The sequence below is a fragment of the Epargyreus clarus genome, unplaced genomic scaffold, assembly GCF_041222505.1.
Source record: "Epargyreus clarus isolate Ecla_fem2 unplaced genomic scaffold, WU_Ecla_fem_2.2 ptg000015l, whole genome shotgun sequence".
NCBI classification, from domain to species: Eukaryota; Metazoa; Arthropoda; class Insecta; order Lepidoptera; family Hesperiidae; genus Epargyreus; species Epargyreus clarus.
The window spans coordinates 15,514,376-15,530,023 of NW_027332223.1; the positions used below are offsets into that span (position 1 = coordinate 15,514,376).

The 15,648-nt window shown below is 35.6% G+C and overlaps 1 protein-coding gene across 1 annotated transcript in view; it reads right to left on the minus strand.

Moving 5' to 3' along the window:
• Positions 1–4,201: 4,201 nt before the first annotated feature.
• Sox21b (SRY-box transcription factor sox21b) overlaps positions 4,202–15,648 on the minus strand; it is a 51,291-nt gene continuing 39,844 nt past the window's right edge. Inside the window, exons 4-5 of the mRNA XM_073081181.1 lie at positions 14,665–14,807; positions 4,202–4,853 (exon numbers count right to left, since the gene is read on the minus strand). Of these exons, the coding sequence (XP_072937282.1) occupies positions 4,404–4,853; positions 14,665–14,807 (593 nt within the window). The 3' untranslated portion in view covers positions 4,202–4,403. The remainder of the gene's footprint in view (positions 4,854–14,664; positions 14,808–15,648) is intronic.

The following is a 15,648-nucleotide window of genomic DNA, read 5'->3' on the forward strand; positions in this document are numbered from 1 at the left end:
ACATTTTTTTATTATTTTTCAAACACGAAAATAATTGACAGTGACAATTGTCAAAATTTTCTTGTGAAAATGTAACCTAACAATAGGAGCGAGTAATCTTTACTAATCTATGAATGTGATGTTAAGTTACGAGTAGGTTACATGGAGTTTCATAAAATTAGGCTAGCAATAGCAGATCTATTCACCAACCTATAAAGATGAGGTCGTTATAGACCTTCCTATAAGGTAATCAAACGTGGGTTAGGTTTATTATCACATTGTTTTAATTTTGCAATGAATTCTTGTCTAGCATAGATTAGTAAAGATTACTCACTCCTAACAAGAAAACGTAACCAGTTTTGACAATTGAAATAGCTGCGTAAAAAAGTTTTGCCACGTCTCCGTGCTAAAATGACCCTAAAATAATTGAAATAATTATTTATTTATTATATATTTTATGCAGTATTAGTTATTTATTCGTAAATTTTCTCTAAAAATGTTTTTATTTGTCAAGAATTCAAAAAAAAGAACTTACAAATAAGCCGTGTGTGGCTTCATTCAATTTCAAGGCGGCGAAGTATCTTTACGAATCTATGGTCTAGAGCAGGGGTTCCCAATCTTTTGTAACCCGCGGCGCAGTTACAAGTTTAATATTCTTTCACGGCGCCCTGTGCCCTGTCCTTTTTTTTTTTTTTGTCGAGGGGGAAACCTTCAAAAGGTACCCGACAACGTGGGAGCGACGCCGAGTTATGTGGGATTTTTACCGCACTAAAACCCCCCTGGTGGCCGTCCTCTGCGCTGCGTAGAGGGCTCTGGGATCTCCAAAGGAACGCAACCGGAGTCCTCTTAGCGCGTTGCCCCGTCGGGCTCCGCCCAGGTGAGCTTGGCGCTCGCCACACCATCTGGTGTATACGACGGTATGCGACCACACATACCGTCGTCCTTCCCGGGGCCTCTGGCCAGGCGGTTCGAGCTCCCACTCTTGCCGTCCGCAACCCCGGAAGCCCCCTTTTAGTCGCCTCTTACGACAGGCAGGGGATACCGTAGCCCTATTCTAGTCCCGGAACTACAGGGACAGCCCTGTGCCCTGTCCTAGCTAACTATTTGAAGAAGACAGTCGAAAGAAATAGGTAACTACAATAATAGTAGTTACCTTAGGTTGATCGAAACGAATTTAAAACACCACAATATGAAATTGTACAATACGTTATTATAAAATGATTTAAACGGAAAACAACAAGAAAGACTTGAGAAAAAAACAAAAATTAAATACGATATGTATTCAGTCAAATCAATGTGAAGGGTGAGCTGAGTGATCTCCGCGCAGTTTTTCAAAGTGGGGAATATCACTTGACACTGCTATTCTCATTTCTTGCTCCACATTGATCCGATATTTGTTCTTTATCACAACTACATCTGAAAACCCAGCTTCACATAGATATGATGTTGCAAACGGAATGAAATTTTTTAATGCTTTGGATGTTAAATTTGGATATTCATTTTGAATCGATGACCAAAACGCCAATATTTGTGGTGTCCAATGATTAGAGGATCGACTCACGGCGCCCCTCTTTACTTTCTACGGCGCACCAGGGCGCCGCGGCGCACACTTTGGGAACCCCTGGTCTAGAGTATCACCGCACGGCTATGCCTAATAAGGCGTGGCAGGCTAGGGCTACCAATGCACACACAATAGGTTAAGATACTTTTCATTTCTTGGCAAGTCTAAGTCTAGGGATTTCTGGCTTTAACAAATATGTCTATTTTTATGTGTACCTATAGGAAAGTTGGTCATCAATAAAAAGACAGAAAAGATTTTTCAACAATTTAATTTACGTATTATGTAATTTCCATAATGGTCTAATAGTCTCATATAATATGTCAGACGTCTATACATTTTGTTTATACTTATGTATATATTTAACTAATTTAAATATCTCACATATACTTATAGGCGAACAAGAAATATGTAATTAACAAAATAATTGGGCACCAAATAATATCAATAATTTTAAAACAAATAATCAATATCTGATTATTAAAGATGTCTTCACACGTTTGACTACACGAAGTAAAATGTTTATGGTTAGGTACCATAAACATTTGAATTTCAAATGTTTTAACCATCGAATAATGGGGAATGAATTAATCGTAAATTGTCCCTTAGAGCGAAAAATGAATTTTATGAAATGAGTTTCAAAATATAAACACAAATGAAAAAACTTTTAGAAAACAAAAATAATTTTACATGATATGTCCTATAGGACAGATTACAAATCTACGATTCTATCCTGGATTATGATTATCAATTGATTATTATTTAAATAAAGTTTAGTCAAAACGTTACCTGAACGTAAGAACCCACAAAAACAAAAACATCTATGAAAATAATTAACATAAAAGTTTGAATGCAATTTATAAAAATATGTAACTAAGTATGACTTTTGCAACGCAATACAGTCATTATTAACTTAATTAATTATTGCTCTATAAGACTAATTAACCAATTAAAGAAATGATTATTTCATTCCCACTTAGATTTTTTATTTATTGATTGATCTATTTTAAACAAAAACAATCTGAACGTTATACTAACGTTTAATAATTTCGTTTAAGGTTAAGTACTTTCGCACAGAGATCTTTAAAATTTCGTTGTGAATTTTACATCTTAAAAACATAACATAAAATTAAATTTACTTTTGACATAAAACAATTTTCGTATTAAATATTCTGGGGGTAGTCGCAGACGACAGATTTTGATCCATTATGGCCGAAATATCTGTCGTGTGCGGTCCTCCTTATCACTAATCAATATAAATGACACACTGTCAATACTTATTGTCTATCTACGCACGTAAGACTATATTTACACAAATAATCGTTGCAACATGTTGGACTCAACAATGAAACATGATGATAAAAGATATTGTGACATTTGAGCTGTTAAAGACGTTCTAATCTTTATTAAAATCGAAGCGTATTTTTTCATAAAGGCCAATTTTATTTTTTTAATAATCCCTACGTTACAAACGAGTAATTTCACAGCTTTCTGCCATAGAGGTTCTGGGTTTGATCCCTGGCTGGGCGATTCAAAACGAACTTCGAATTTTGTTTTCTATCTGAATAAATAATTCAACAAAGTTAAATTTTGTTTACTTATATTCAGATGTTTAGACTTTACCGTGAAGTTTTTTAAACACCCACTCCTGAAACTCAAGTAGAACGCCTCATGTTCTAAGTTAGGTCTTACCTGACCACGTTCATTATTGTAGAACTAAGAAAAGTCACAAACACTATTTCAATATGTAAAAGTAGCTACCAGGTACTAATAATAAGATTCAAAATCAAAATAGTGAGAGCGAGTTTTCAAAATTAAAAAGATCGTTTATAGATTAATCTCAAATGTCACATTAACTTTGATCGCCAAAATATTATATTTACAATTTACAGTAATTTTTATTTCGGAATGTAATAAGTTCTAATTAAGTCTATGAGAAGAAACAAAGGAACTTCTAAAAATCACGTAAAAACCGTGATGACCACAGAACTCAGAACAAATAGATACGGCAAGAAATTCTAACTCCGAATCTAACAATTAGAAATCCGTCATATACGCGTAACTCCTACGATTATTTTTTGAATTAAGATAATTGATTTGTAATTAAAATTCGTTATATGTAAATGTAATCGAAAGACAAATGCGTTACTTCGGAGGACTTACTGTTGACACCCCGTTTAACCAGTTCTAACCAGAACAGAGCAAAGCGAAGTTTGCTACAAAGACTATACGTTTCGGTTTTAATTCACAAAAGAACCTGTTAACCACACATGTCTACTAGTTCTGTGTTCTGTGGTAAACAAATAAAGCAGTCAGAATTTTCGCAAAAAAATCAGTCGTCAAAATTAACAACTAACATTGAAAATCATACACATCAAGTGATGTAATAATATAAATACTCGACAACATACCCTACGAGTAGGCGGCTTGCACACTAGCAATATGTAACAATAAACATCGCGGACTGAAAATATAGAAAGTATTTATCCGACACATGTCTCACGTGTAGAATAAATAGTAACGTATATCGTGACTTGACTATTGTTTCTATATCTCAACATTCGTTATGAGTAGATGAGGGATATCGTCTTTTATCCTACCATGTTTTCATATATTTTACAGTCAGTCAAATATTATAACATGATTTCGAATTTATGACAATATGGTTGTGTAACTGAAGAAGAAGAGACATTCCACTAGCTCAATGATCACAAAATATGTACATTTGAAATTGTTCATATTTCCTATTGCATATTGCTTTCATGCAAACTGCCTTATTATACGCAAGAACAAATAAAATATTTACACATTTCTCAAACACATTGGTCACTCACTGCCAAGAGTCCTTTGGATATTAAACTTCTGGTCAGAATATTACCGTGAGCGGTCTCCTGAACTCGGGACCGGCCTGGGTGCTCTGGGGGTACTGGCCAGGGTACTGTGGCATCAGGATGCTGGAGGAGCCTTGGTAATACGGCAGCGAGGGCGATGGATTCGACCCTGAGGAGGAGGATCCCTCTGCGCGGTCTTGAGAACCCTTAGCCGCCACATCTGGGGACTCCGCTGGGGACCTCGGTGACAAACTTGATGCGGAATTGACCGCTGAGCTTAGCCCAGCCATAGCAGCGGCTGAGGCCTCTGAGTACATCTTGCTGATGTCCATCGGGTAGGACCTTTGTTGCTGTTGGTCCATATACATATAGGCCTTGGACAATGCCGCCGAGTCCAAATACCCCCGGGACGGGTCGGGATACATGCCGTAGCTCCTGTATTTCTCTTCGATGGAGTATTTCGACATGTCCATTGATGAACCCACCTGAAACAAAATTGAGTTGGTGAGATATTTATAATAGGAAATTTGACTAGTAGAAAGCTCTAGCTTTTACTGTTTTTATAGTCAATTGATTCAGTAATTGCAATAATTGTTTCAGAGTAGAAACTCTTATATAAATAAGAGAACATCATAGATACGATCCTAAGATGGTAGGTCCCGGTGTTAGGACCTAAGAGATCATGCTCTATCGCGCTCCTCTCCGAATGCAATACAGTTTCAGACGCGTTGATACCTATTAACTTTACGTTTAAACGCTTCATATTTCTGCCTTATCCGAATCGCACCACCGTATCGAATTAAAACAAACACCAGTGACCAGAGTAACAGATTTACCGAAATCATTCGGTTTATCAGATCATCGGCACATTTCGCACATTATTTTATCGGCGGAATATAAACAAACATTGCGTTTGAATAAATAACTAATCAAATTACTTTCGATTGTTTGTGGGAAAGATTATCATTGACTTTTTAAGTGTCCGTTGATTAAGAGGTACCTAATTAAAAGTAAGTTGATTTAATAAGTAGATCTTATATATTTTCCCCCCAAAGTGAAGTACCTACCTTAAGATTTCCCCCAATAAGGAAGGATAGGTATTGGAACACTGCAATGTAGACATAAAAATTTAACACCTCAGTATATTTTCTTCTGACACATTTCAACGTTATTGCAATTGCGGTGAGAAACTCCAATCGTTTGAAAAGTAACCAACAATGTATAAATATCATCAAATTCATCGATCATCTTGTATGAAGGGTTGCCTTATGATAATGACAGAATCATTGACATTCGGCCGACAAAGGTCTTTTACCTTTGATTGACTATATTTCGTAATTCAATGATATCATTTAAACCGCAACCTTTTTATAACCAAGATAGCCTTACAATTGTGACGTCATCGGCGAGACTCAAAAATTGCTTTTATTATTTTTATCTCAAACTGGTCGACTGGCGAATAGGCAATATCAAAAGTAAATTATAATCCAATTATTATAAAACAAAAATCCTGATTACTTAAAAATATAGCTCTGTCACTCCCGCAATTTAGATAAATCCAATGATTGTCAAAATCCGTCAAGCCGGTGCTGCAAGTTGTGTTAAAGAAAAATAATTATACATAGTTTAAAAACTAAAAACCACGCTAAAATCGCACGAGGAAAATCGTTAATCCTGATTCCTGACGATCCTGATGAGAAGAATAGGATAAAATGATACATATATACATACATAGATACAACCCAAGCTAATAAAAGCGTGATAATGAGACACGTACAGTTGTACCTACATACATATTTGAAGGTGGTAGAACCCTTTGTGGTTCGACTTCGGCGGCACCACCGCCACACCTATTTCTACCTAATAACAGCAGTGTTAGGCGCTGCTGTGTTCCGGTTTGAAGGGTGTGGTAAGGGAGATAGACTTTTCCGAGGCGTTCCAGCTTAGTCCTCAGGGGTAGCGGCGCATCTGTGGCCGACTTTAGGTAGAAATATCTAATCCTATCTGGGGTTGATTACAGATGTCCATGGGCGGCAGTAGCCACTTACCATCAGGTGGACTGCGTGCTCGTCTGCTACTCTCATATTATAAAAAAAAAAAAACATACCTGTCTAATATGTTATTTTTTCCTGAAATGTTATCGATACAATATTTATCCCTCATGGCTTCTTCATTTATTTATTAAATTTATGTGACTTTACATAAGGTAGTAATGTAGGTTATAGTAACTAAAGTGGACTTTATAAGTAGGCACACCTGTTATGCAATGTCTGCCACTAACATTCTCCTTTTACATTGTGTTTTTATGTAAAAATATTCTAAATATAAATATGCTATCATCATCTATCTATACAATGAGAAATTTAAACTATTCCATTAAGTATATTAATTAAGACAATGATTTGATCACATCCAGGGGTTATTCCTCAATTCCTCACAGCTTCAACCCTTTCGCGCTAATTATTTTGTGACGACTCACCGCTTCCGACGGTAAACAGTAGGGGGATGTTTTGGCATTTCTGAGATTATTTTACCCGACTCCTTATTCAAAGATTTATTTTTATAGAGTTACGCTGAACGATTCGTCCGTGTACGTATAGGTACCCTAGACTTTTACCTTGAGGTAGTTGTAATTATGATACTTCATAATACCTTAAACATACATGTAAAAAAGGGAAGAATAAAATTATTCATTGTTCAATTACTAGGTATATCCGTGCAAGGAAACCAAGCCATGGATGTGCCCACATCGTCCTAATCCACACTGCTTCATTTTTATTGCTTAGATTAGTTGAGCACTGGTAGAAATAGTAGACAAAAGCAGATATAAACGTAAAAAGAGCAATTGTTAGGGTTACCATTCTATTTCAAAATGATAATGTAACATTGTCCCATTTATTCCCGATGAAAACGGGTACACTACGGAAAGGATAGTCGCAATAAGGATATTAATAATCTGTCCCTCACAATGCACCTTTCTAAGAATTTTCCGCATTGTAGCGAGCTCTCTCGACTCTATAGTTCCGAGGTACTAATGAAATAAGGAATATAGAATTGTATCTGATGATTTATTTTATTATACAAAAGGTGATTTAATAATAAATCTGAATATTTAATTGTAATCTTACATTGAGTCTTAAGGAACTTTTTTTCGTAGAAAATAGAATTTCCTGAACTTTTACAAATTTAAAACTATGCTTTAAAAAAAAAAGACTACGTATGAGAATAAATAATATGAAAATGAGCTTCAAAAACATATGTCATCTCTTTATGTAAATATGATGTACTTTATTATCTTTAATATGTAGTTTAAATAAATATGTCATTCAGGTTTTAATAAACTTATAATGGTTTACTTTATAATATTATTTCTATCGCAATGCAACTGTTCAATAGGCTGATAATTTGATATCTGATATATGGTGTTTTTCATCATACTCTAGGATATTTATTTCATCATTGTAGACATGTCATCGAAATTGCGGGCAAAAGTTAAGCAGTAACTATCATTAATAACACAATTACGGCTTTAATAATAATGTCAAACTCACATTGGAACGTTTCAAAACAGCAAAAGAATGTTAAATTCAAAACATATTCAAATTCCTTAGAATCCACTCAATAAAAATAAATATGAAACCATTAAGGTATAGGCAGTAACCGGCCTACCTTGGACGAGGATTAATAAGGTTCACGACAGAAAATAAATACGGCAATTAATCGTGACCTTTGAATTAACTACACCTATACACAAGTCAAAATATTGACAAATCAGCACTGCCATTAATTTAGTAAGCCGATTATAATTTGTAATCTATCTTTTCTACAAATAACCATTCACTGAAAATTGAATAAACATATAACATAAGAATGATAGAGAGACGGCGAGACGACTCTACCATGCGGAGATAGAGCTGAAAATGCTTTATATGTAAGCTCGCATGGAAAGCCAATGTCGTATTGTACTTTACACGCCCAGACGCACAAATCAAACGTAACAAAGCCTTCGAATAATGCTCCGAGTTTTAAATTTTTAATGAAGTGAGCCGTACACAATATTGTGAGGAAAATACTGCTTTGCCGCGATACACACTGACTATTTGTTTACCGCACCAACTTCTACCAATAGTTTTTTGACGCAGATTGTCTTGCACATAAGAAGAACTACGCAATGTTTCATTAAAATTTGAAATCCATTTGAAATGTTTATGTAAACATTTTCTTCAAAGAAAATCTTTCGGTTTTATAAAGTTTATTTGTAATATGAAAATATGTATTTCCATTTCTAATTTTCGAAAAAGACACGTTTGACCAACTATACCGCCAACAACCAAAAAGTACGCCGTTCCTACCGTCCGTGTGTGGCACGCATTAACGTATAACATATGAGCCGTAAATCAGGATTACCCGAACACTGTGACATCAACTATAGGTTTCATTGCGCCCTTACGCTTCGGGCTTTTTCATTATTCGATACTTCAACAAAATAAATATATCTATTTTTTAACTTAATAGTTCTACATGTAGCTTGAAAAGTTATATCATCAAGTAAATGTATCTAAGTATATAATTTATTTATAATATTACGTATACATCTGAACGTTAAATAGACAAAAACTGCCGATTATATGGACCTTAAGTTAACTTACGTGAGATAAAGTTACAATGCGGAAATATATCTATTTCTTATTTGCATTTATCTACAGGTATGTTCTGATAGGTGTGTTGTTCAAAATGTATTATGTAGCGATGTTCACTTTAAATCATTTCTACATGGTTATCACATGGTATGGACATTCACTTTATTTATTAAAAGGAATAACTTAAAACTGATAAATATAAAAGGAATACTGTGGGTCTACTCATATTATAGATAAATTGAGAATACGTATAACTAAGAGTAGCCGTTACCTAATCAATCGTTACATATAATTCTACAATAAGTAAACTTTCAGTTAGTATAAAATATCATTAATCGACCAAACAACATGATTTTAGCACTACGCTTTTAGTTTAGTCTTCTTAATACCAGAAAAATATTAATTATTTTTGACATTTACGGTTTCTAATGTCCTACCAGTTTTGTGCTTTGTCCTAGCCATCTGTATGTAGCATGCTAACGTAACGTACGGGCGGCGGTCGCGGCGCTAAATCAGGATTAGCCGGACACCGCGGCATCAACTATGGGTTTTACTGCACCCTTACGCTCCGGGCTATTTTATTGTACGTCACCTGTACGTCCTCCACTATTCCAGTTATAACTAGTTATAAAATGTATGGCTTGGCTTGTTAATGTTGTACGTATGCGGGGGTAGCGCATTCCATCTGGTAAGTGGTTATTGCAGCTTGTGCTCTATTACCAACATAAAGTAGAAGTCGCACGTGAGGTCCGTATCTGTGAGGACTAAGTTAGCAAGTATCAGGTTATTGCAGCCTCATCAGAACTTTGTATCATGGGCATTGCTCTTATGTCACTATAATTTCGAACTGCGTCTAATTCATTATCATTATTCATTTTTAAGTGTTTTAAGTGCGCATTAGTAAAGTTTTCATGGTGCATGTTTTTCCTTCTGTTAATCTTAGTTACATTTTGTTAGTTGTCAATTTGTTGTTTGTATGTGTTCGCTGTGCTTTGTTATTTTCTACTTCCGTACAAAGAAACCAATACTAGTTGATTAAGCGACAGCTTGTTCAATTTCTTACCCATCACCACAGATTATCCGTGAAACTAAGCAGAGCGGGCATTAATCATCGATCTAGATAATCGACGGAACCCACAATGGTTCGTTAAAGTTCCCTTTACCTGCGCGAAAACGCCCAATCACCGTTTTTAATATCTGGTTTATGTGTAGTTAGTGAATGGTAGCTGATTATATTGTTTCGTGGGTTCGGGCCCATTCGACACGTTAATCGAAAAAATGCGCTCTCATTCGATAGTTCAGTCTATTAAGGTGCACAATGATGCTGATGGATGGAGGGTTCGCCGTCAGGGTTGGTGCTGCGTGTTACATTTAATATATTTATTCGTAATCGGGAAATACTAGTTGAATTTGTTATGGAACGAATGAGAGTCTTATAGGTAGTGACCGACTGCGTACAGCGCTTAAACCACTGGTCCTAAACACATAATAACACTTAGCAAACAACCATGAAGTCCACCTGAAGTTATCTGATTATCAGTACTTACAGAAATGAACCCATGTAAAACAGGTATCATGGCGAAGTTCAATGAAATCAAACGAATATATTTTTAATTTTAAATTTAAATCATATAATGCTCCTAATAATCCTTGAAAGTAGAACATACAAGCTTGCATTGACGTAAATAATACGTAGCACCGTGGTAATATAAGAAAAAGAAGTACAAATTGTCGGTGGAACCTCGAAAAGTTGCATTCAATTACCGAACCTTAAACGAAAAGGCGAAAAACTAAAATGATTAAAACTACACCTGTTAAAATCCAGGAAAATTCCGTTCCAAAATTCATCCTCGAAGCAATCAACTATCCGAAAAGTTGACAAAAAGATCGATCATTTGAAAACGTTGCAACCCTACGCCCCGGGGCGCCGCTACCGAAACTCGAAAACTTTCGGATTAATTAAACGAGATTTTTGAGAGCGAAAGTGGCGATCGATAAGAATCTATTGTCTGTGTCATTCAATTAAAGAGCTCTATTGATGACGAACTGTTCGGTGGCAACTTAGTTGGTATACCTACTCATGGATGCTGTTTTGGTAGTCATTATAGTTACTAGGTTTGAGTTAATGCCTGTTGGAGCTGACCTGTAATTATGCATCGTAGATTGTTTTTACTGGTTTCTGGTCTAAAAGCACTTAAAAATAATATAGTATTTGTGTTCAGATTTAAAAGGATTAAAGGTAGAGATACTTTACAAGTCGGTTCCCTTTAGACTTTAGGAGTATGAAGGAAAGTAAATGTGGGGGCGACTTTAGGCGATCTTCTTGAAGATATACTCAATGACTATAATTATTATTATTTAATATAGCGGGGATGGTATAATATACACGCGTTGTTAGCCCACCATACCCCATACAATTTGTAATTTTCTAGTGCGTATCGTACGAAGCAAACATTTTTAGGAGGTACGAGTAAGTAGGAGCAACTCATGCGAAGCTATCGATCTACTGCGATCACCAATACAGTAGGCATTTGCAACTATAATATCAACATTTCTAAATCTTGAAGTACCAGCTAAAATAATGATATTAAATAAACATTAAAAATAACACCCCGAATCTAATCCGAATCGATTATCACTACTTGACACACAAACTTGCACAATTAAGTTCGGAGTTCCCTCGGGACGCCGCCCTCGGGGTGAAAAAAAACTCCTCGATCTTCCTACCCTCTGTTTGACATTTAATCTCCCGTCCGTGACGTAGATGTGTTAAACATAGCCGGGGGCGAGATTTGGGGTGTTCCCGTAGGATTAACCGGATTTGTAGATTGTCAAATTATGGCCAAGTACGCTTTATTAATTGATTCGGAAAAGTTGGGGTGTCAAGTGCTTGAGTTTACCCTTTGGCTAGGTTTAGAGATCTATTTGGCTTAGATGATGTTTAGTGTTATATTAGTGAAGAAGTTTCATAACATAGTAGTTTTTTAAACAAGTTTTTTTCTTCGTTTATTCTGTGTTCAGTCCTTAAATGATCCCTTTGTCTTATTTTACTTAGCGACCTGATGGTAAGTGGCTATTGCCCGAGGTTAGCTATGCGTTGCTACCCTGAGGACTACGCTAGAACGCCTTGGGTATACGACATATATGTCTCCCTTACTACGCTCTTCAAATTAGAATACAGTAGTTACAGCAGCACTGTTATTGAGCAAAAATAGGGGAAAAAATCGAAATAGTAGCTACTCGTATTTGAAATCTCAATTGTTACTGCACCTGCAAATATTCTTATGACATAGGTGGTTAATCCTAAGAACTAGTTTTAAGACTGTATGCTCCAATAATATATTTTGTATAAACTTTTGTTATCTTTCATATTTTGTAATGTTTAGAATATTTTAATCACGCGCTGCTAAGCAAAACGTTGAGGCGTAACGGCATATCAAACTGCTACTGCAGAAATAGGTGTGACGATGGTGTTTCCGCAATTCGTGTAAATTTAATGGTGAATTATAAAATTTTGCATGTCACGAGTGAGCAATCTCGCCCGTGCTTCAAAGGTAGAGCGAACCTTTACCGGTAACTTTTTGCTCATAAAGTGCCATAGAAAATTCGGAAAAATTAAATCATAAAGTTCAAACGGTTGATTATAAAATGAAGAAAAAGAGACGTGATGATCCGACATGATTTTTAATTTGTAACATTTTGAAGAATTAATAACTCATTTTTTATTGTTCGAAGTGGAACAAATTGGGAAAATTTGTATAAAATTGAATCATTTCAGTAATTTTGGTAAACATGTGTAAGAAGGTTTGTCGGTAGCGCCAAGTTAGTAGTTTCACGGTTTTTAGCGGTTAGCAGCAAAGTGGTATCACGAATTGGGAAACATTTAATAAATTGTTTACAAGCTTTATAGTAGCGGAATACTTCAAACGATGTTTTTTTTATATGGAAATAAATAAATGGAACCTTATTTATTTCTGCCCTACAGGTAATAAGGGGTAGGTTTTGGATTGAAGAGTAAGGGCAAATGAGTTGTCTGACATTACAATTCAAATTTCAAAAATCTATGATCGAATTTAACTAAGTCTCGTGCCTTATTTGTGTAACAGATGTTAATCCATCCTTCCATTACATAAAAAACTATGAATGCAAATAGGACAAGAGTGAAGTTCAATGCCCTTCACGTAGGTAAACCTAAAACCCGAATATACTTAATCAAATTTTATTATTCCTTACATATTTTGAAGAATAAATCAAGATATGAATAAATATCGAAGTGTAATATTATTTTTTTAATGATGTTACATTTTAATTTGATTTTCACACATGTTGACGAACCGTCAGCAAAATTGGTCGGCAAGTCCAAGTTACATAATTTCATGGTCTCTTCCCAAAATTGCATTGCAAATTCTATGAAATTAAATCATGAGTGCGCTACCGAAATACGTGACGTAGCAGTTTTTTTAAGTGTTAATATGAAGGCGTCAGAGTTGCCGCCTTTTGCTAATAGGGGTGCCAAAAAAGTGGCGATTGGAATAATAGTTTTCCAGGCACCCTGATCATTATACAGATTTTCTGTGAGTGACACAGACAACACTCAACGTACTGAGGGCGCCTTTAAATTAGACGATTTAAGACGGACCATTGCCACACGGCAGCAGAACGGTTGTCGTGCTGCACACGACTATGCAGAAATATTTTTCTTCCAAAAACGTGGGACGTAGCAATCGCTATACTCGACTCACGTGCGACGTCACTTCTTCAGCACTTCATCGTATGGATAAATGTTGTATAAAAACACGACCGTTGGTGTGTACTACCACATTACAATCGTTCGTCTTTTTCAAATCGTGCATATTGAAAGCGCCTAGCCGTCCTTACAAAAGACAGCTGCGTGTAAAAAGCTATATTAACATAATACAGTGGAAAACAAAATCATTAGTATTTAACGGTCAATCTACGTACGATGATAAGCATTTTTTTTTATTTATGCACCATTTGATGTAAAGATGTTACGGTTTTCAGTGGGTTGCCGTCGCGTGTTTATGCGCCCTTTCCGCTATAAGATTTACGGCCGAATGGTGAAGCAGAATTATTAACCTAATTCAACTTTTTATGTAAGCTGGAATGACTTCATTTTTGCTTATGCGTTATGTACGTGAATGAGGATATTTATTAAAACAAAAAAAAAAGATACGGTACCTAACTGATGGAAGATCGTCACCAAACGAACACCAATGTTGAAGTATTATTCATTTCATTTATTTACCTAGTCTTTATTTAAAACTTACTCTATAGTGAAAGAATGAAAGGCTATACTTCTAAACATTGTCTGCTAGTCAACCTTATTGTCATTGCTGTTACTTATAGCTCACTAGTCACTAAAAATTAACAAAGGCAGTAATAAAAAATTGATATTACTCATGGTTTTTAAAGGGGTCCAAATGTTGGGAGCATTATAGGTATTTATGCCACATTCCGGAAGGAAAGAGCTGAACGCACGCACCCGACCTTGTACACGTTTATTATTTTTCCTAATTAATCTCTACGATAAAATTAAACTTTTATCCAATCCCTAAAGCTCTCGATCTTTACCCATAAGCTTAGGAAACAACATAAACAATCACATGTGTGTTAAGATGTAAAGTTAATAAGTTACCTGTGCATTAGGCGTGAGGGCGGCAGAGATGGCGTTTTGTTGCGCGGCTGCAGCGGCAGCGGCCGCCATGCTGGCCCCCAGCGGCCCGTACGCCGCGCCGTAGTAGCTGCCCATGGCTTGACTCATGCCACCTCCGGCCATGCCTGTGAAAAAGAAAAGGTATATCATTATCATTGCTTGAACACTTAGTTATGTCATACAAAACATTCAGATTTTTCTATAGGGGACAAACCCGCTGCTTTGAAATAATCAAGTAATTTTGTTTGTGTTATTAAATCAATATAGAAAATGTCTGATCAGGTTAATACATTTTATTTGCTTTAGTTTCTGGAATATTAGATGAAACAAAAACTGACCTCATTAGCCACTACCTGCCTTTAAAGTGGTAAAATACAAAAGTGCTAACAAGAAATAAATTAATGTTCGAATTCGATAAATAATAATAATTAAGTCTCATACTCAAGATATACTCGTACATACCTATATTTAAAACAAAGCTTAAAAGACATGTTAGTCAAGGTTGGTGTCATAGGACACTACACTAATCTTATTTACATTTCTACATTCCATTAATTTCACCGCGTCCCTTTCCCAGTCGGCTGTTTACATTAATCCAGGGAAAATTAATTGGAACTCGACCCGGAACTATCCGGTATCCCGGCGTTTAATAAACACCTAAGGAACTGACCGCCAGTTAATAGCAGTCGAGGGTCTGACTGGCACAATGAAATAATTAATTGGTGCTCAAACCCGACTCGGGCTTGAATGTTCTGTTGTTGGATTCAATGGATAGTTCCAAACTTAAACTTAGACTATTTACTATTTGAAATAGTGCTGCGGAATTTTTACGCAAACTAAATTGTTCTAGCGTTTTTATTTTTCCGTAAAAAATAAAACATATTTTACATTAAATTATTTAACCTTTACATTTATGAGAAAAATGTTTCCCATTTATAATTTCTCAATTTTTAAAATTACATTTAC